We start from the raw sequence: 18,734 nt of genomic DNA, 5'->3' as shown, positions 1-18,734 counted from the left end.
AATTTTTTGCTTTTATCACACTTATCTCTACAATTTAAAAGTGGAGGAGGTTATGATAAGATTTTAAGTTCATTTCATTTAGCAGTCTTCACATTATTCTGTAAAATGCAAAATCCATCATCCTCCCTAAATGTTTTTTTTGTGTGTGTATGCACTAACATTAGATATCCATTCAGGAGGATATTTTTGGTACCTTTCTGAAGTGGCAGCATACAGTGCCAGAAAGCAGAGTTAAATCCTGAAATGAGTTTTTTATTTTGCAAGAGCTAGTGATTTTTTTAAAACATAATTGCTGTGTTATTTTTCCTGCCAGAGTTGTTAAATATTTAAGATGTGGTGTGCATGATAACAAAAGCTAATTAATCCAACTGATGTTTAGAGAAATATTGAAAAATTTACAAAAGGGAGAGCAGAGACTTTGATTAACAGCGGAATTATTAATTTTCTGTGATTTAAAAGAAGTAAACTAGTATTTTCAAGGCAGAAGGTGGTAAATATAAACTGAAGAGTACTCAGGGAATTATGATCATTTTGTACAAATCAATTCCTTTGGCTCCACCTACAGTATATGCTGTTTAATAAGAATTTTGCCAAAGCATCTTAACAAGCACAGTCTGTTCTGTAATCAGTCTGTAAACAATAGAGTGAACTTTATTTGACATAATGGATAACAGAGATGTGGTTTCTACTGTCTGGACCCACTTTCAGTTTACTTAACTCTCCCTTGCATATCTACCTCATGGAGCACTGTTAGTTTAGACGTGGCATGCAAGGCAATTATGTTAACTTCCAAATCAGCCTCAGTCAGAAGCAGTACATATAGTTGTGCTCATGTGACAAAGCTTTTAGGTCCTGCCAGAACCTGACACTGCGGAGTGTGGTACGGATGCAAAAAACCTGAACTGGCTTTCCTGAGAACTCAGTTGAAACTGGCAGACTTGTTGGCTTGGCTCCACACTAGGTGAAGATGTCTATAGTCATGTACATGTTTGGCCAAGAAGCAACACAATCTGTATTTTCCTTTTACTCATAGCATCCCATGTTCTTTTCTCAGCATTATTCATTTCACCCTCCAAATAATTTGATTTTGGACAATAGTCTGTTTGGTCAGAGGTGTATATAAATGATTGAAAATGGAAATTTTGCATCTCATTATTGTTGTGAGTTGTGAAATATTACACCAATTTTTATATTCTGCATCTGTAAAATCTGTCATGGAAAATACTCTAGATGTCTCAAACTTGCTTATGTTTTCTTTAAACCTGAAAAAGCTATGTTTTATCTGTTCATTAAGTTTCATTGTTGTTTTTTCTTTGCAGGAGAAATTACTATGGTGGAAACTGGGCCAGCTTTAGTTTTTCAGGACTATTGTCCTGGATTAAAGAAAATCAGGTAAAAATTTCCCAAATGACTTCTTTTAACATTCTTTAACGTTAAGTCTTGGTTGTTTGCATAATTTATTACAAGACAAATTATCACAGTGTTCTTTATCTTTGGTAATTTGACAGATCAAAGACCTTTCTACTTTCCAACTTTACTGGTTAAGATTTATCCATCTGGCCTAGCATTCTAAGACTCTGATATGCCTGGTTTATTAATATTATTGAGAGCAAACAGCCTACTGCTCAGTCGTACTTTTCGCGGTCTTGAATTTATGCGGCAGCAACTACACTATTGTTTCAGTTCCTTACCCAGCACCTTCTGTACTTTATAACCTGGTGTTTTCCATTTCCTGTTCGATTATTTTCTACTCTCTGATGTTTTGGTCCCTTTTGTTTTTCTTGCATGCTTTCAGCTGATTCTTCTTAACTGTGAGAAAGGTAGTTATAACATCCTTCCATTGAAATGTCCTGTAACCAGGACAAAAAGATTAATGTTGATAGTGTATTTTTCAATGACCAAAGTTTATCTAATTCACAACAGTCCACTAGAAATCTTCTGAAGAGGATATTTATTTAGGAGATTGGGCACCTGGACTATATTAGCAAATGGATGTTCGTATTATTTACTGAAGCATTATGAGCCTGTTGGTCCGTAGAAGATGGAACTTTTTCAGTTCAGTCTCATGCCTATTTATGACATAGTGTTACCTTCTGGTGTAATCAGTCGAGTTGCTCAATGTCAGAACTTAATATTGTCAGGGTTCTGTTATATGGTTTAGAGATTCCTATGTGGACAGATTAATGTAATACCCAAATCACTGGGGTTTTTTCATGTGGTCTCTGTGCAAAGAGTTTTGTCACAAAATTACAAACTAACCTGGCTGTGGCAAACCTGTCTTTTAGTAGATTGTATTCAAAATTATATTAATTTTATTTATTTATTAAGTTATTTTTCTCATGTCTCTACTAAAACTTGTATTTCATTTAACACTGTATTTTCAGATTACTAGAGCTAGTAATGTAGTGCAAATGTTTGCATGCTATAATAAAGTAACCAGCTCTAACTATTTTAACTCAAAAAAATCTGAATAGAAAAAAAGTTAATACAGTTAAGATGATTCTTTTTTTTTTTTAAATATAAGATGGTACAACAAGTTATTTGGGACTATAGAGATTTATAGTTCAAGAGCAACTAGCACAGTACAAAATGTAATTTTATAATTGTTCCTTGTAAGGAAAAGACGGATATCAATGATGAATGTGAAGACTGGAGAAAACTGATCCTTGAGAATGAAGAAGTTATTTCTCTTAGCAAGAACGTTAAAACTATTCAACATGTAGAAGATTTCTGTTTTGTTGAGTAAGTATAAATATAGAAATATACAATTAATTTTATATGCCCAGAGGTAAATAATCATGTTGTGCTTTTGGCCTCAAACATTTCACCACGCTACCGTATTGCATGTTGTCTCAAAAGTAACTGTGAGTTCTAAAATGCTATTAGTGTCCTTGTGCTTTTGTTGAAATCACTTGCGCTTCATTGAAGCTAACTGATCCTTCTTAAACAGCCTCATCTGGATGCAATATAATTTGTTGGGCAACTTCGTGGGTTGGTAATTTACTTCTGAGTGAAAAATGGAAGTGTTGTGTTTGTAGGTTAGTATTAGTAGTAGGTAGTTAAGCACTACCATCTATTAAATTTTTCCATTCTTAATTTGGCTAAAAGCTGCTATTCTCATAGTAAAAAATTAAATTCACAAGTTCATGTAAAATGAAATAAGTACACAAGAACAGGAACACAAATGGATGGTAGTACTGTAACTATAAAATACTTAATTGTGCTAAAATGATAAAATAATATTTCCCCTCTGTCATTTTTATATTCAGTGGATCTGACTTACTCATTAAACAGTACATATTCATTATGCTTTAGAAGGAATCACGTGGTCAAAGGCTTCTGGTAATGCAGTTAGCCTTTTTGGGCTGTCACCTTCTTTCTGTTTTTGAAGTAAGGTATCTCAGCTCTTACTTCACATAGAACATGCAGAAGATACATGCTTAGTTTGAAGTACATGCATTTACTTTTCTGACTGTTTGTTGCAGGAGCAGATGAAGAAGAGTATACAATCTTAGGAATGAGTATGTGATAAATATCTTCTAGTTAGATATTTGTAGAGGTATGTCTGCATTAGCAGAAGTTAAGAATACAAATTTTTTGTTTAGATTTTTAAATGGAAGTATGGTACTTTGTTGTATGTAAGCCATGCAGAAGGTAAGCTTTTCACAATGTCATATTATTGAAAATCAAGGAACATCTAAAAGTAACCTTGTGAAGCAGTGAAGTTGAATAGCGTGTAAGCATAGTAATAATGAATGGAAATCGTGTGGGCCTCAGTTGAAAACTGAACTAGTTCTTTGTATTTATTTATCATTTTTTTCTTTTGGATTTTGCACTGAACTGGACATTGTTCTCAATTCCTGGAAGGTTCTTTGGGATGGTTACATAAGTTTAACCTTGAATCCTATAGATAATATGATATGTAGCTGAATGAAACATTGGCAGATATTCATATAGGAACATGTATTTCTTTCTGTAAACATGATAGGTAGGAACAAAAAAAGGTAAGAATTATTCCATATTGCACAGTAGTGGCTGCTTGACTGTATTGCAGATAAAATGTTATGCTTGTTTTAAAGCAATATTACTTGAATATTATAATTGTAATCTTGTTGCCATAATAAATATTGTTCAGAACCAATATTAAATCAGGTTAAAGGTTTCATAATCTCTTAAGTTTGCATATGATTTTCCTAAGCAGTTGTGATATTGACTGATGGCCAGCTCAAAAATGAGTCCCCTAGCACTAAGATTTCACACTTTGTAGAAGTGAGCATTACACTTGAGTCAGGACGAAATAGAATAGAAGATTCTACTTTTAAGCATTTAACTTAGCCTGACAGTACAATGCTGTCTTGATTGTCACCAAAAAACACCCCAAATCCCACAAGGAAGAATGGTAAGATTAACAAACCTAGCAAAGAAAAAGTTTTCCAAAATAACTTAAAACTTTGAGAGAGTCAATTGTTGTGTTTCTGACAATTTACACATTCTGGCTAGATTCTGTTGTTTTTGCTTAACTTTTGTAACTCCTATGAAGTAACCATTAAACATTTATTTTGAAAGAATAAACAGCTGGGTAGCAGTATAATATACACAGTGCAAATCTTAAATGAATGGCCTTAGAACAAAGTGCATCCATCAAAGGAAAAGAATACTGTGTCTACAACAAGCTGTATTGAAAAAAGGCAAATGGCTGAAAAATAAATAGTGAACACCTGTGCTGAATAAATTAACCAGCTGGTTGGCAATTTTTCATTTGACCTATCTGAAGGGGTTGCTGTTACAAGGCATTAATAAGACACATTCATTTTAAGATATTCCTTTGTTAGTACCATTAATTGATGAATGGTGGAAGATAATATTCTAAATTTACACAACAATTTGTCTGCAGTTGTATTATTTTTTTCTGAATTAGGAGAAGAATTGTTTGTACAAAAGTTCAATTTGAGTGATTTTTATAGACAGTTCTTACATTATTCAGGGATATTTGTTCGTATAGGAAGGATGTCATGAATTTAGATTATATACAGTTTTTAGGCTTTCATTATAAAACGCGCAGAGCTGCAAATCACGCAGATTTACGTATTCATTAATGGGAATTGAAAAGAGATTTAAAATATGTAAATATAACATTTCTGTTACACTGCTTTTCAGAGTGATATAGAAGAAAGAAAATGTATCTTGAATCCAAATTTTATTTTGATTTAAAAAGTGATAAGTACGTTTAAAATGAGATTGACCTTGGGAGAAGGTAGAAAGAACACTTGCCTGAATTTTTGTGTTACAAAAAGCTTTAGGATGGGTTAAAGAAAAGTTTCATTCTTAGCTATTGCATTAATGGCAACAGCTTTTGCAGTTTTCACAAACACCATGTTCCAAATTCCTAAAAAAAACCCCAAACCACCCCAAACCAAAAATCCAATCAGAATCCCAAAATTTAATTGACTTTCATTTGTATTTTTAGTAGAGGTTACTGTTTCAAAAACCTTTTGACAAAGTACTTATCTATCTTTAGTATTTTATAGTTACTTAATGCTTGCAGTATGAAGGAAAAAGACATAATTAATGTTCAGAAACAGACTTCTTTCATTAGTGCTGCCTTCTAGCAGTTCCTGTATTTCCCAGGGCAATATTTTATCCCATTCACAAATAAGTGCTTCCTGGTGGCAGTGCACAAGCTGAGAGACTTGTTCCGAACTCTTATTTTCATAAACTCGTGTGAGCTCCCTGAGTTTGTAAGTGAGGAGCAACTTCTAAAGAATATAGGGGTTTTGTTTCCTCTTTTAACAGAAACCCTGCCCTCTGCTTCCAACGGTATGGCTACGGATGTCAGGGAGCTTTCTTATACATACGCTGAGTAATTCCTTGCTGTTCAGTGAATTTTAACCATCCTGTTAGTTCCTGAAATTTTGTACTGCACGTTTGCAGGTCACCTTTAAAATCATGGTTCATTAGTTTTCAGCCAAGATTAAATTGTTTATTCAGTGCATTAATGGCTTGTGGCATAAAGATAAAAAGATAGTGTGAAATTATTGCTGAACTCCTTTCACTTACAATGACATTGATTTGATTCATCTCAGCTGGTAGTACAAACTAAAATTCTAAGTTCAAAAGTACTAGTTTCTAAGGTAGATGTCATTGAAGATAAAAAGAGTATGTGAGATTAAGAGTTGAGTTCTGCTTTGTAAGAGGAATTTTAAAGAATTGTGTGAAAAGGAAGTGGACTGTACAGAGTAAACACTGTATGGTAATGTCCCCGCGTTTGACTGCCTTCATCTACTGGGCACAAACTTGTAACACTTGCATAAAAATACCATTGCTACGTGGGGGAACTTCTGTATGGCTGTTACTCCAACAACTAATTAGAATGCAAGGTCAGAATTAAAAAAGTAATCTGAAAGTTTTACTCAAACTTCAGGTCAAAATTGCATGCTTCTTTTATGGACTTGCTATAGTGGTAGATAAAGCACTTCTGTTATCTTCAGTGAGTTTGTTTTTCAAAATAATCTGACCTTAATGACTTTAATGCGTTTTTGCATTTCAATTTCAAAGGGTTTTTTTTAATCTGTAGGAAAATCCTAATCAAATTGTTTTACTGTTTATTTTTTAAAATGTTATATTTCTTTTGTTTATGTAGCTGTGTATTGTGTTTTGCCATGAGAGTTTTGATTTTCATTTTAAGCTCATTCCGTCTTTTGAGTCTGTGTAAAATAAAAACCCTAATTTTGGGGGGGTGGTTTTTGGTGGTGTTTTTTTTTCCCTCTTTAGAAAAATACTCCTCTTGAATTATATCTTTGCTTCTTTGACCACAGAGTTCTTTAGTGGGTGGTACACCTGATTTGGTCACCATAAAGAAATTTTAATGCTTTTCCTAGAAATGCTTGAGGTTTCCATTTTGTCACTGACTCAAAACTTGAAACAAGTATTTTGGGACTGTTTAAAAGACTTTTCCCCCCCCCCCCCTTCTTCCGCTTTTGTTTGTAATCAGTCAGGATTCCGCTGAAGATGTAGAAGAAGCTGGTGCCTTGCCAAAGCTGCCCGGTTTTGGAGCCTCTGGTGCTGAGGGGGTTGCTCAGGAATCGGAAAAAGAGTGCCCACCAGTGGAGTGTGCCTTACAGGAGGCAGAGAGCTCGGAGCCAGAAAAAGCTACAGGCACTGAGCCAGCAAGTGCAATGGAAGGGAAAGATACAGAAGTAACTTCTGAGAATGAAAGTTCTCAAAGTACGGCTTTAGGCGAGTCCACTCTGCAATTGGGAAAAACTGAAGCTGCATCCTCAGAGATTTCTGCCCAAGAACCAAAGAAAATTACATATTCCCAAATTGTTAGAGAAGGCAGAAGGTTTAATATTGATTTAGTTTCCAAGGTAGGAACTGAACGACTCTTTTCATATAAGTACATTTACTTTGCTTAAAATGCTGAATTGTTAAAAAATTCTTTAATGTTGAGGAAGGCTGACACTGTACCTGTGAGACAAAAAAGACGCTCATGAGAAGTAAGCAAGAATTACTACCATTAATACAAATGAGCTGTTTCATATGTGCTCTTTAGTGTTTGTTTATAGCTAAAGAGACCATAAATCATAGCTCAGAAATATGTCCATGAAAGTAAATTTCCTGAAATTTAGCATTTAAGTAATACTTGCAAAATTGCCCTTTTTAAATAGTAACATTAAAAAATTTATATTTTCAAACAAGTAAAATCAATCTACATGCAGATCTTTGATGTTTTTAAAATGAAAAATAATTTTCTGTTTGAGGGCTTCTTTGGTTTTAGATTTTCCTGTTGAAACTCTCATTGTATCTGTATACTGGTTTTGGTTCTCTGGCGACTAAAGTACTGAATTGTAATAAATTTTATTGGAAAGAAAAAATAATTACAGTTATTCCATAACATACAAGCTGACTAAAATTAGTCATTATTGAGTTGAATTCCTACTGGTGTGTGTTTGACTTAGGAAAAACTGTTAGTCTGACACATTTGTCATACTGTTTAATCTCTAAAATCTGCCTTTAAGTTCTTCACAGTATATGGATATGGCCCTGCAAATCCAAGTTAAATGGAAATTTTTCTTAACTTCTGTGCTTTAGACTGTATATGTACTCTGCAATGGGAAGTTTTTTCAAAGTTGAATGCTTAAGTTTTTGTATTTTGCATGAGGAGATTTTTCAAACCTCTGGAAACTGGGAAAAAAACCTTCAAGAAATTATTATTTGTTGAGACACTACAGAATGCATTATTTCAAATTTTATCTCTGTGTTCCAAATGTAGATACCTCTTTCAGGCATCATTGGAATGACATAATGAAAACGATAGTCAGTGTGTAGCGGTTAAGCAGATAATACTGTTTTGCACCATTTTTATGCTTTTTCTGTGCCACCGTGTTACATGGTGTTGTTTGTAATGAATTCCAGAAATTCTGACAGAATAGTAGTCATCAGGGCAAGTTTGTGTTGGTTTGTCTGTGGCACTGGGATGCTGACTTTCTCGTAGTGTCCTCATTAGTGTTCCAATAAACCTTTATCTTAAAAAGTCCTGCGTGATCATGCAAATTCTGTTACTCGGGGACACAAGTCTTGAAGCATGTTTAAACTAATCTCCAATGCTTTTCAGTTCAGACATGTGTCTTCTGTTAATTGTTACGTTTCTATCCCTTCAGTATTTCACAATAGATTTGTAGCTTATAGAAAGAGTAAAGGTAGACAGATTATAAATTACTATAACGGAATATGACTAAACCTTAACTGTGTGTTTAAGGAATTTGCGTTTAGAAAATGGGACATTAACATTTCAGGTAATTTAAGAAACAATTAATGATGATTTACACAGACAGCATCATGTACTTTACTGATATTAGGAAATTAAGGTTGTAAAATACAGTGTTCAAGGATATATAGCATAGAATACAAAGAAATTATCCCAGATGACAATAGAAAAAATTGTCTCAAGCTGTGACTGCCAGACTAATAAAACTAAATGAGCAGTTTGCTGACAGCTTCTCACTTTCTTTCCTGTGGACTGCTTTGTCTCCTCCATTTGCATGGTTCCTTCAGTTCATTTAATATTATTTTGCACATACTACATCTTGATATTCTTTTATTCAGGTTTTACTTTGCTGCCTGTACTGGTAAATAGTTACAGAAAACACCTTACAAATGAGTACTGTTGGTATCACTCGTATGTTTTCATGTAAGCACTTTCTCTTTACTCACCTTTTTTTTTTCTTCACTGCAGTTGCTTTACTCCCGAGGTCTCTTAATTGACCTTCTGATTAAGTCAAACGTTAGCCGATATGCAGAGTTTAAAAATGCGACACGAATTCTTGCCTTTCGAGGAGGAAAAGTAGAACAGGTATTGTAAAATAATGTATTGCATATGTTTCATTTCATCTCTTTAAAGTCAAGAAACTTGAAATTGGTTTCTTGAGTTTTGTAATAGTAAACTGGTATTTTCCTTAAGATTCTGATTTTTACTTCATTTCTGGGACAAAAAGGAGTTTGTATGTCTTACATATAAATATTTTTTTAAAAAACCAAAATACTAAAATAAGAATGTGCAGTAAATTATTGACATAAATCTTTGTCTCATGTCAAATATTTAGACCATGATCAATTTATCAGTTAATTCTTAAAGATTCACAGGTTTTAGGTTTTCAAATTCCTAGCATAGACTTAATATATCTCTCTGCTACTTAGAAGAGAAGTTGTTGGTGTGATGTAATGGCAACATGAGATTTTGGCAGTTAATTAATACAAACTCTTTTGATTAACTTCGCAGTCAGAGATGCAAGTGAAGTTAAGGGAAATAAAAAGGGGAAGAGACTGAAAAAGGTTTAAAAGTATTTTTATTATGGAAAATTGGTAACTTTTATTATAGTTATAATAGAAAATAATGGGAATTAATGTATAAGAAAATAACTATAATAGAAAATAGTACTTTAAAATATTTGTTAGGTAATCAGACTGTAGCATTACTTGATGCTTTTCATATCCAGAATATGGAAAATATTTGAAATTATTAAAAATATTTTCCAGGTACCTTGTTCTAGAGCAGATGTCTTCAACAGCAGACAGCTCACTATGGTGGAAAAGAGAATGCTAATGAAATTTTTGACATTTTGTTTGGACTATGAACAACACCCTGATGAATACCAAGGTAGTGTTTCATTGTAAAGTGTACACTCTCTTCTTATAAGTTCATTCAGTTATGCACAATTTTGATACCTCTCCTGTGTTTTCACACAATTTATTTTTATGGATTCATTTTCAATGTATGCTTTGACCTTTTTGTGACCTTTTTACTTCAATGTTAAATTCTTCTACTTAAGCAGTTGCTCTTCTAGTTCCCACATCATTTATTGTTTACATTTTTCTTAACAGCAAAGCTATTTATTACAGCAAGGCTGCAAAATGTTTTTTGTAATTTTTAGTTGTTTTCTTCCCCCTGCCAGGGATTTTTTAATACGGTGTGATATACCTGATTTTTCTTTTCTGTTTTTTTGGGGTAATATGTAAATCTTCACAGTGTGATGTCACAAAAGAGAATGGAATGAAAATGGAATTTTTTAACTTTGAAAGTAAATGTAATTTAATGCCTTTTAGTTGCAGAGGGCAAGTTTGAAGTTCCTTTGTCAACTCTTGTCTTATTCAGAAGAGAGAAAATCTGAATAGATTTGAGCCATAATGTGCAAAGAATAATGAGCATCAGGTGAAAGAGGAAAATTGGAAGGTGATGGAAACTCACCATGCACCCACTATGCACGTCAGGGTACAAAGAATGAAGTGATGTTCTCAGTTCTTGGAGTCTAAAAGTAAACTAAGGCAAAAAAGAAAAATCTGTCAAAAAGAAATAATAAGGAAAGAAGAATAGTTAAACTATTGACATAAGCATATCGGTGCTTTTGTAGCTTGACAGTAGCTTGGCTAGGCAGTATTTTTGAAAGAACCTAATGTTATAAAGAAGCAATTGTTAAGATACTGGTTTGCTACTTGAACAAGACCCTTAGGTTAGGTAGAAACATTAGAGAAAAATATTTTAAACATATGCAAGAGAGAATTGGTCAATATTGGGAGTGATCTGTTAAGATCAGGAGAAAGAGAGTCTGTAATGAACTCTAGAAAATCCTGAAGGCGGAAAAACTCATTAGGCTGAAGTGGTTTATAGATTACAGGCAATTTCAGGTTTGCTGCTGCTGGAAGAAATGGAGGTGCTCAGAGTGAGAATACAGGTGATATTTGGAAAATTTATTAAGTAAAAAAAGGAGACGCCACATCAATTTTAAATGAATCCATTGATTCATGTACCTAAGTGACATTAAATTTATTTTACTTCCAGAGCTAGTTAAACAGATTTTGTTCCTACATTTTAAAATAGCCTGGGAAGTAATTGGGAATATTTTGAGTCAGATTAGTCAAATGTAAAGACTTCAGAAATTTAAAATTACTCTTGGTGAGATCATTACATTTGTGGGAAGGCAGACTTTTATAGGGAGAGTTCATGATAGTGAAGAATTTTTTTAAGCTTTTTTCTGTAAAATATGGAGTTATGTAAGAAGTCTGAAGTGAGGAATGACTTGAGAATTTTTTTAGAACGATAAAACAACCCCCTCCGTGTCATTTTATGACTTACGGCATGGCTGTACAACGGGTAGTAAGATACATTTGTAATAAAACAGTGGTTGAATATTGAACAGACTATATAACTTGATAATACTAGTCTCAGCATTGACGGAAGTATTTCTGAATTACCTATGAATTTGTCTATGAATGGAATAAGCTTAAGAGCAGATTTCTGGATAGCATGAAAGCATGCTATTGCTTAAATACAGTCTGTTCCTGGAAAAAAAAATCATTTAGATATTAAGATAACTAAAGTTTTTCAGGGGTATATCAGTGATGTGCAACATGTGTATTAAACATCTCCTGAAAGACTTACGTTTCTTTGAATTTCAAAATGTGTCAGCGATAGTATTAATTCAAGGGGGAGATATGCTTCCTCGTCTCTGTCTTCTTTGTGTCTCATCCATACTTGTTTGTTGCGAGTCATCAGTTTGAATCACACCTTCTCATTTTTGCATTAAGACACTATGTGAATGGCTTTTCTGCACATAAATATACATTTCAGTATGGATTCAGCAGCACTATGCTTGCATGGGTGTCATTCAGGTATAATATTTTGGGTAGTTTACAGGAAGCAGTGTCCCAAAACACTTCAATGTGTTTTTGTCTACAGTTGCTCCCTTTTCTCACATGATTGAGAAATGGGTTTAGATCAAGTCTAACATGAATAGATGAAGCCATATTTGGAGGTTGCTTTCTAGGGACCCATACAATGGGTTTACATGGTGTTGAAATATTTTAATGGAGTGATATTTCTGTCTTCTGAGAGAACTCACTTTCTGTGAGTAAATTTTTTAACCTTCATTGTCTTGGATTACCCATTTTCAGCAAGGTGTTTGTTGAAAAACTCAATTGCTTTCATTTATTTAATATGAAAGTACTTGTTTAAGTTGAAGCATATGAGAAAATATTAATGTTATACAATACCCTTTACCTAAATTTACTTTTTCCTCAGACTATGAGAACAGTACCTTTGCTCAGTTCTTAAGTACACGGAAGTTAACACCCAGCTTGCAGCACTTCATTCTTCACTCTATTGCAATGGTTTCAGAGACTGATTGTAGCGCTCTTGAAGGTCTTCAGGCAACAAAAAAATTTCTTCAGTGCCTTGGCCGCTATGGCAATACACCATTTTTGTTTCCTCTGTATGGTCAAGGAGAGATCCCGCAGTGCTTCTGCAGGTAAGCTTCACTTTTCTAATACATATCTTCAAAAAGGAAATCCTTGGTAACCTAATGGTAATAGATATCATTCAGTAGGAGCCATCCTGTTAACAATCTCATGGTGGTTTTATTTGCCTTACATTTTCGTTGACTGGGAAATTCTACACCACCACCCCCAATAAAAGAGGAAAAAAGAAAAAAAAATATTGGAAATTATGCTACTCTAATACTTTGAAACAATTTTTGTTGTATTAAAAATGCAAATTGTAATAGCTGGCTGTTGTGGTGGCTGCCTATGGTAATAAGTACTAGAAATGTGAAAGAGATAATTTAAATCATACATAATTATCCTTTTGTAAAACTGATAGAGGAGACTTGGAGCGATGGCTGTACAAAAGCATGGCTGCATTTTGGTAGGCTGAGAAAATTTGTGTTTCAATCTTCCTGAAGTTACAGGAAGATACGTATTTTCAATTCGTGTTGCTAATGAATGCTGAGAGTGCTTCTGCCATTCATAGGTAGATACTTAATAATGAACTGGATTTTTCTGAAAGAAGTAAAATTATGCCATGTGTCCCGTTTATTATTAAATAAAAAAAAATATTAATTCTTACATCACTGACACAAACAGAGAAACTGATGTGAAATGATGCCCTTATTCTCTTGGCATCATTTTGTAGATCTTTATAGACCAGGAGCTTGCACCTATGACTTGAACAGCAGAAAAGATATGAAGCCCTGTTACACTGAGCCATATACAAACTGCAGTTTTACATTTTAATATCTTAAACAGCAGCCATATGCTCTCTACTACTTGAGCCCTAGAAGGTAATTGAAACAAAAAGTGCCTATTGATTCCAGGATAAAACAACATCCACTTCAGCCTCTTGAACTGTGGGCAATGATAATGTAGTCTTTAGCGTGACTCCTGAGGTGTGCTAGGGATCGTAGTTCTAGCAGAGGAATTGTTGATGGATGTTTTTGGGGACCATCAAAAATACACGTGCAAAGGGTGGGCAGCTTTAATTTTCAGTTGTTTCCAACAGTTCAACTGGCTTTTAAGAGGCTGAGGGGTTTCTTTTAATCTTTTCTTTTGCTGGCAAGCAGCCTTTCCATCTGCTCTATGTGGATTTTTAATGTAGTAACCTGTAGGTCTGAAGTAAACATTAGCTGCGTTTAAAAAAAGTATTGCATGGTGAGGCCATTTTGTTGTCCGAGTGATATATATAAGTCTTACCTGCTTTGTTCTTTGTTAGTGTACAGGTTCTGCTTTTTACACGTGTGCTACTATTGAGAAATTTTGGGTTACAGCATGCCATTAGACATTATCTTCCTGTGTTGTCTGTATGATAGATTGTGTTTTTCTTCTCTATAACAGTTCTTAAATTACTGCTAGAAGAATGGCCTTAGCAGCTTGAGCCTATTTGGCAGTATAGAGGATGAATGCAATTATATGTTGATAGAAACATTCTGGAATAATTATCATAGTTTGTGGAAGGTATCTATAAAGTAGTTCGTTGGCATCAGCAGCTGGCCATATTGTGGAAGGTCTTTTGTTTGGCCTTAGCAATTCATGAAGGCCATGTGAAATTGTCCTAGATGATGTATATACACACCTAATGATCCCATTAGTTCATTAGACAACTAGGCATTGTTCTGTACTACACAGAATAGAAATGTTATTTGGTAACATCTGCACCTTAAACTGTATTTGTATGGAGGATTTTAAAAAATGTGGACCTATGTAATTAGGTGCTCAGACAGACAATTTGTGAACAAGAATTGTTTTTAGGTAAGTACTGTGGACATAGTCATGCAATAAAACTTGGTTCATAGGTTTTATGGATGTCTTTGTCTTTACAGGACTTCGTAGGGGTTTTTTTGCTACATTATAAGTCTTACAGTAAGGACAGTTTTTTAATACTTGAAGCAAATTACTCGTGTCAAACCAAGAAGTAATTATACTTTTAGAAGGTTTGTGTTACAAATATTATAATACAAAATAAAGTCTAAATGTCTTCATTTTTAAGTAAAAATTTAGTAGGCAATCACAATTTATTTTTTTTTAGATTAATCACAATTTTATATGTGGTCTGCCTTCGGTATTATGTCTTGCTAAAACTGAGCAGTATCCGAAGAATACTGTTCAGACTGTATAGTAAAGTGGTAACGCCACAACCTATACATCATACCCTACAGTTTTTATCACCAGGTTATCAGAGTAAGGTGTCACCTGTTCTGTGATTTCTAACCATGGTTCTATATTCTGTTTTAATGTAAACCTCTTAAGCGTTTCTTGCAGCCAGTTACACTGTGTTCTCATCAAGGCTACTGTTATAAATGGCATGCATGCATATTTATGTGAATGAGTCAAAGACATTTGTAAGTCACATCCTTGCATTCTAAATGAATTCTGCATAAACAGTACAACATTTTATAACTACCGACGACACTTGAGTGAGTAAAAGCGGTGTTAGTTCTTTATTGGTTTAAACAGGTATGGTTTAGGAGAGAAAATTAAACTTTTATATCACTGTAATGTACCTCCCAATATGTCGAGGTACAGATGTGAGATTTCTATCTCCATAAATTGGATTCGTGGTACAAGGAAGGTCATTGGAAGCCTCATGCTATTCCAGGCTGACAAGCAGCAAAACTTTACTGGCCTGAATAACAGCTTCCATTGATTCAAACTTCTTGGTATGAAACCGTTATGTCTCTTCCTTTCTAATGAAGTAGTAGTAGTATGCTTAGTAAAAATAAATATAGTAGTACCTCATTCTTGGGGAAAATCAAAGCAAGTCTTTACATTCGATATGGTAAACATAAGATGCCCAAACTTCAACATATAAGGCAGCTAGGGACATCAGTATACGTTTTGCAGTTTGCTGTTAACATATCTGTTGCAAATCTGTAATACAGATTTGCATTTTCTTGAAGAATGTCACGAAAGGAAAAGTATAATTGGGCATCATTGTAAAGTCTCAGTGATACAACATTTAGAATATTTAGTGTGATTTTGATGGTTTTTTTCTGTTTTTAGAAAACGTTAGGAAATACCCCAAATATTTTCTGATGTAGGAGGTTAATGTTAAATTTGTCAGCTTCCAAATTTTCATTTGTAACCAGGAAAAAAAAAGATACATTGAGTTAAAAATCTGAAATAGTTGTCAAAAATGAGGACACGTGCTTTTGCATGTTGTACAAAATTCCTCTTTTGTAACTGGAATCTCCTTTCTTTCCTTCCAGTTCTTCAGAAACAAAAACTTTGGAGTTTTTTATGGTTTTGAGGAGTGTTTGGAAGTGCTATTTTGCAAATATTTTTTCATATAGTTCACTTTTACAGTTCACCTCAGTGAATTATGCCTCTTATTTTCGTTCTTCCCTTGTGAGGAATCTTTTTCTTTTTTTGTAAGCATTTTTCTGACCAGTGTTGTTTAATGAATGACAGCTGAGAAGTCGGTTCTATGTTGTGGCTTCACTTCTGTGATCTTTCTCAGTGCTTTGTGAACACACTGAATTTTGGGAGAGACACTGCATAGTTTCTCTTCAGTTTTGTTTCAGATTCCTTTTTCTGGACTCTTGCAAATACAAACATACAAATGGAAACAAGGCTTTCTGAGAAGTAGTAGTGCCATTTTTTCACATTTGAAGTTTTAGAGGGAATTGGAGACTGTACGCCCTCTGTCATCTCATAAAGGTTCTAGGGGGTGATGCATCGTATCTTTTTTCCTCTTCATTAAGAGTCATCCAAGAACTGACGGATGTGGTCATGGTAATAGGTGCTGAGGTGGTGGAATGTCTTCGACTGCCTTTGCCATAGGAATTAGTGATTCACTGACTTTTATGGGTAGTCAGTGGATGACTTGCATTTCCTGTAAATAGGCTTTGAACTTTTACATTGTGTATGTATTTGGTGGGCAGTGTAACCTTTTTTTACTAGTTGTTACACATTCTAGCTGAAATTAGGCATTTTTGTGTCAGTGCTGGCGACGGTAGTAATTTTGTGATGGAGGAAAGATCTGATTAAGATGGTTCATCTCTTTCAATCCCTATATTTACAAGAAGATTAAGAGTCCAGGCTGAGATATGATGGATTGTGTGATTGATTTGGAAGGTTCCTGTATATATTTCAAAAATGAATAATCAATTTTTACCCTTACACTTGAGCTATTATCTGCTACAAATGTCAAAGCTTCTGAGGTAGTCTTGGGTACTTTAACATTTCCAATTATGTTCCTGTTATAATCTCTAGGAAGATTTTAATATTCTGAAATCAATTAGGAATTGAATCAAATTAGAAAACCTGACTGTAATAAGCACTTAGAATTGATATATTAAAAATTTAGTGCAACATCTTTTTCGTTTGAATCTATACATGAGTATCATGTCTCTACAGGTAAGCAATATGCATAACTTTTCTGTCAATTGGATGATTTGGCATATTAAAGAGAAATTCAAACAATGTTAATTCCTTGTGACAATCAGATAATGACAGATTTGAGTCTTAGCACATCTGCATTGCAAGTGTGAAAGAATCACAGGTAATTTAAAAAACATAGGCTGTATCTGAGATGAGTTCAGTCCTGTATTTCAAAATACATAATTTTAATATTTATATATCTCTTATCACTTAAGATTATTCCATTTCTTTGGACCTGAAAATTTATCCTGAAATTACTGACAACTTATCAGTATTACTTGGTTTTTACTAAAATACTGAATAGAAAGAGTAGCTGCAGTGCTGCTTTGTTCTTAATTGTTTTCACTTGCATTTCAGTGAAATAATAAAACTTTTGATGTAGTTTGGGTTTTAAAGACAAATGGTATATTTCTCTTCATTCTGTTGGTAGATGAAACAGGCAAGCGTAGTTAGCATGATTGTTTGTAGGATCAGTTGTTTGTTTTTCCCTCTAAGGAGAAACTCTTTCTTGGGATAAACATCAGGGAAGTGAGATAATCCATCATTCTGAGACCTGTTCACTAGTGATGGATGGATAGATTGGTAAAGTAACTCAATAATCTTCTTTTTTTTCAGGTTATTCACAGATCAGTGAGCATTGTCGTTAATAAAGCTATGGAATGCTTTTGTGTCCTTGCCCACATTATTTCTCAGAATCTGACAGGAAAAGGCTTTTAATTTGGAAATAACCTTTGTTGTGAAATGCATTCTAAGTGTATGAAACTTTGAAAATACCTTCACATTTTTAGATTTTATCTTTGTTCTCACTGAGATGTTTGTCACTTCTTTGTTTAAAAAATTGTTTACAAATATGAAAGCTTTTCTGCTCCTTTTTATTTTACTGACTAGAAATACAGTGTTCTTGAGAAGTTTATACCTCATGAAGGCCTTCAACCGTTAGAGTATATCACGTGGGATGCTCTGGATCATACGGATGTTGTCAAAGTATATTGATTTCAGATCCCTAACTAGGCATGGAAAAGTTTTCAGTCAAGAAATTGTATAATAGGGGTTAGAATTTACCCCGTGGTATAGGAAAAATAAATGTAAAAAGGCTGAAAATAACTTACATTGTCCTACTATTATTCTTGATCATTCTTTCTTCGTTTTACAAACATATTTGGAACTTAAAACCACAATATAAAAATGCTTTAAGGATATTTCATTAATTTTTTGCTTTAATAATTAAGAAAATGATAATAATATGAAGGGAGTGTGTCTAATACCTTATTTGATATTATCTCTTAACCGTCTCTTAAGTAAATTATTGTCTGCTTGTGTGGGGATGTGCATATTCTGGTGTATATATTCTTCTTGAGAATTAGGACTCATACACGAATATGTTAGAGCATTATCAGAAGATCTATGGAAATGACGTGAATGTTTATTATTGGAGCAAATCTGGGATGCAATGCAAATGTAGTTTAGCAGAGTCCTTTTTAATTAAACTAGAAGACAGAGGAATGTAGCTTCCAAAACACTACTGAATT

General features: G+C 33.8%; 1 protein-coding gene across 1 annotated transcript in view; it reads left to right on the top strand.

Moving 5' to 3' along the window:
* CHM (CHM Rab escort protein) overlaps positions 1–18,734 on the top strand; it is a 69,552-nt gene that overhangs the window by 20,510 nt on the left and 30,308 nt on the right. Inside the window, exons 3-8 of the mRNA XM_063346802.1 lie at positions 1,320–1,392; positions 2,618–2,742; positions 6,992–7,367; positions 9,236–9,352; positions 10,036–10,156; positions 12,575–12,800. Of these exons, the coding sequence (XP_063202872.1) occupies positions 1,320–1,392; positions 2,618–2,742; positions 6,992–7,367; positions 9,236–9,352; positions 10,036–10,156; positions 12,575–12,800 (1,038 nt within the window). The remainder of the gene's footprint in view (positions 1–1,319; positions 1,393–2,617; positions 2,743–6,991; positions 7,368–9,235; positions 9,353–10,035; positions 10,157–12,574; positions 12,801–18,734) is intronic.

The sequence above is a fragment of the Chroicocephalus ridibundus genome, chromosome 9 (genome assembly GCF_963924245.1).
Source record: "Chroicocephalus ridibundus chromosome 9, bChrRid1.1, whole genome shotgun sequence".
NCBI lineage: Eukaryota > Metazoa > Chordata > Aves > Charadriiformes > Laridae > Chroicocephalus > Chroicocephalus ridibundus.
This window is presented reverse-complemented; position numbering and strand designations above follow the sequence as displayed.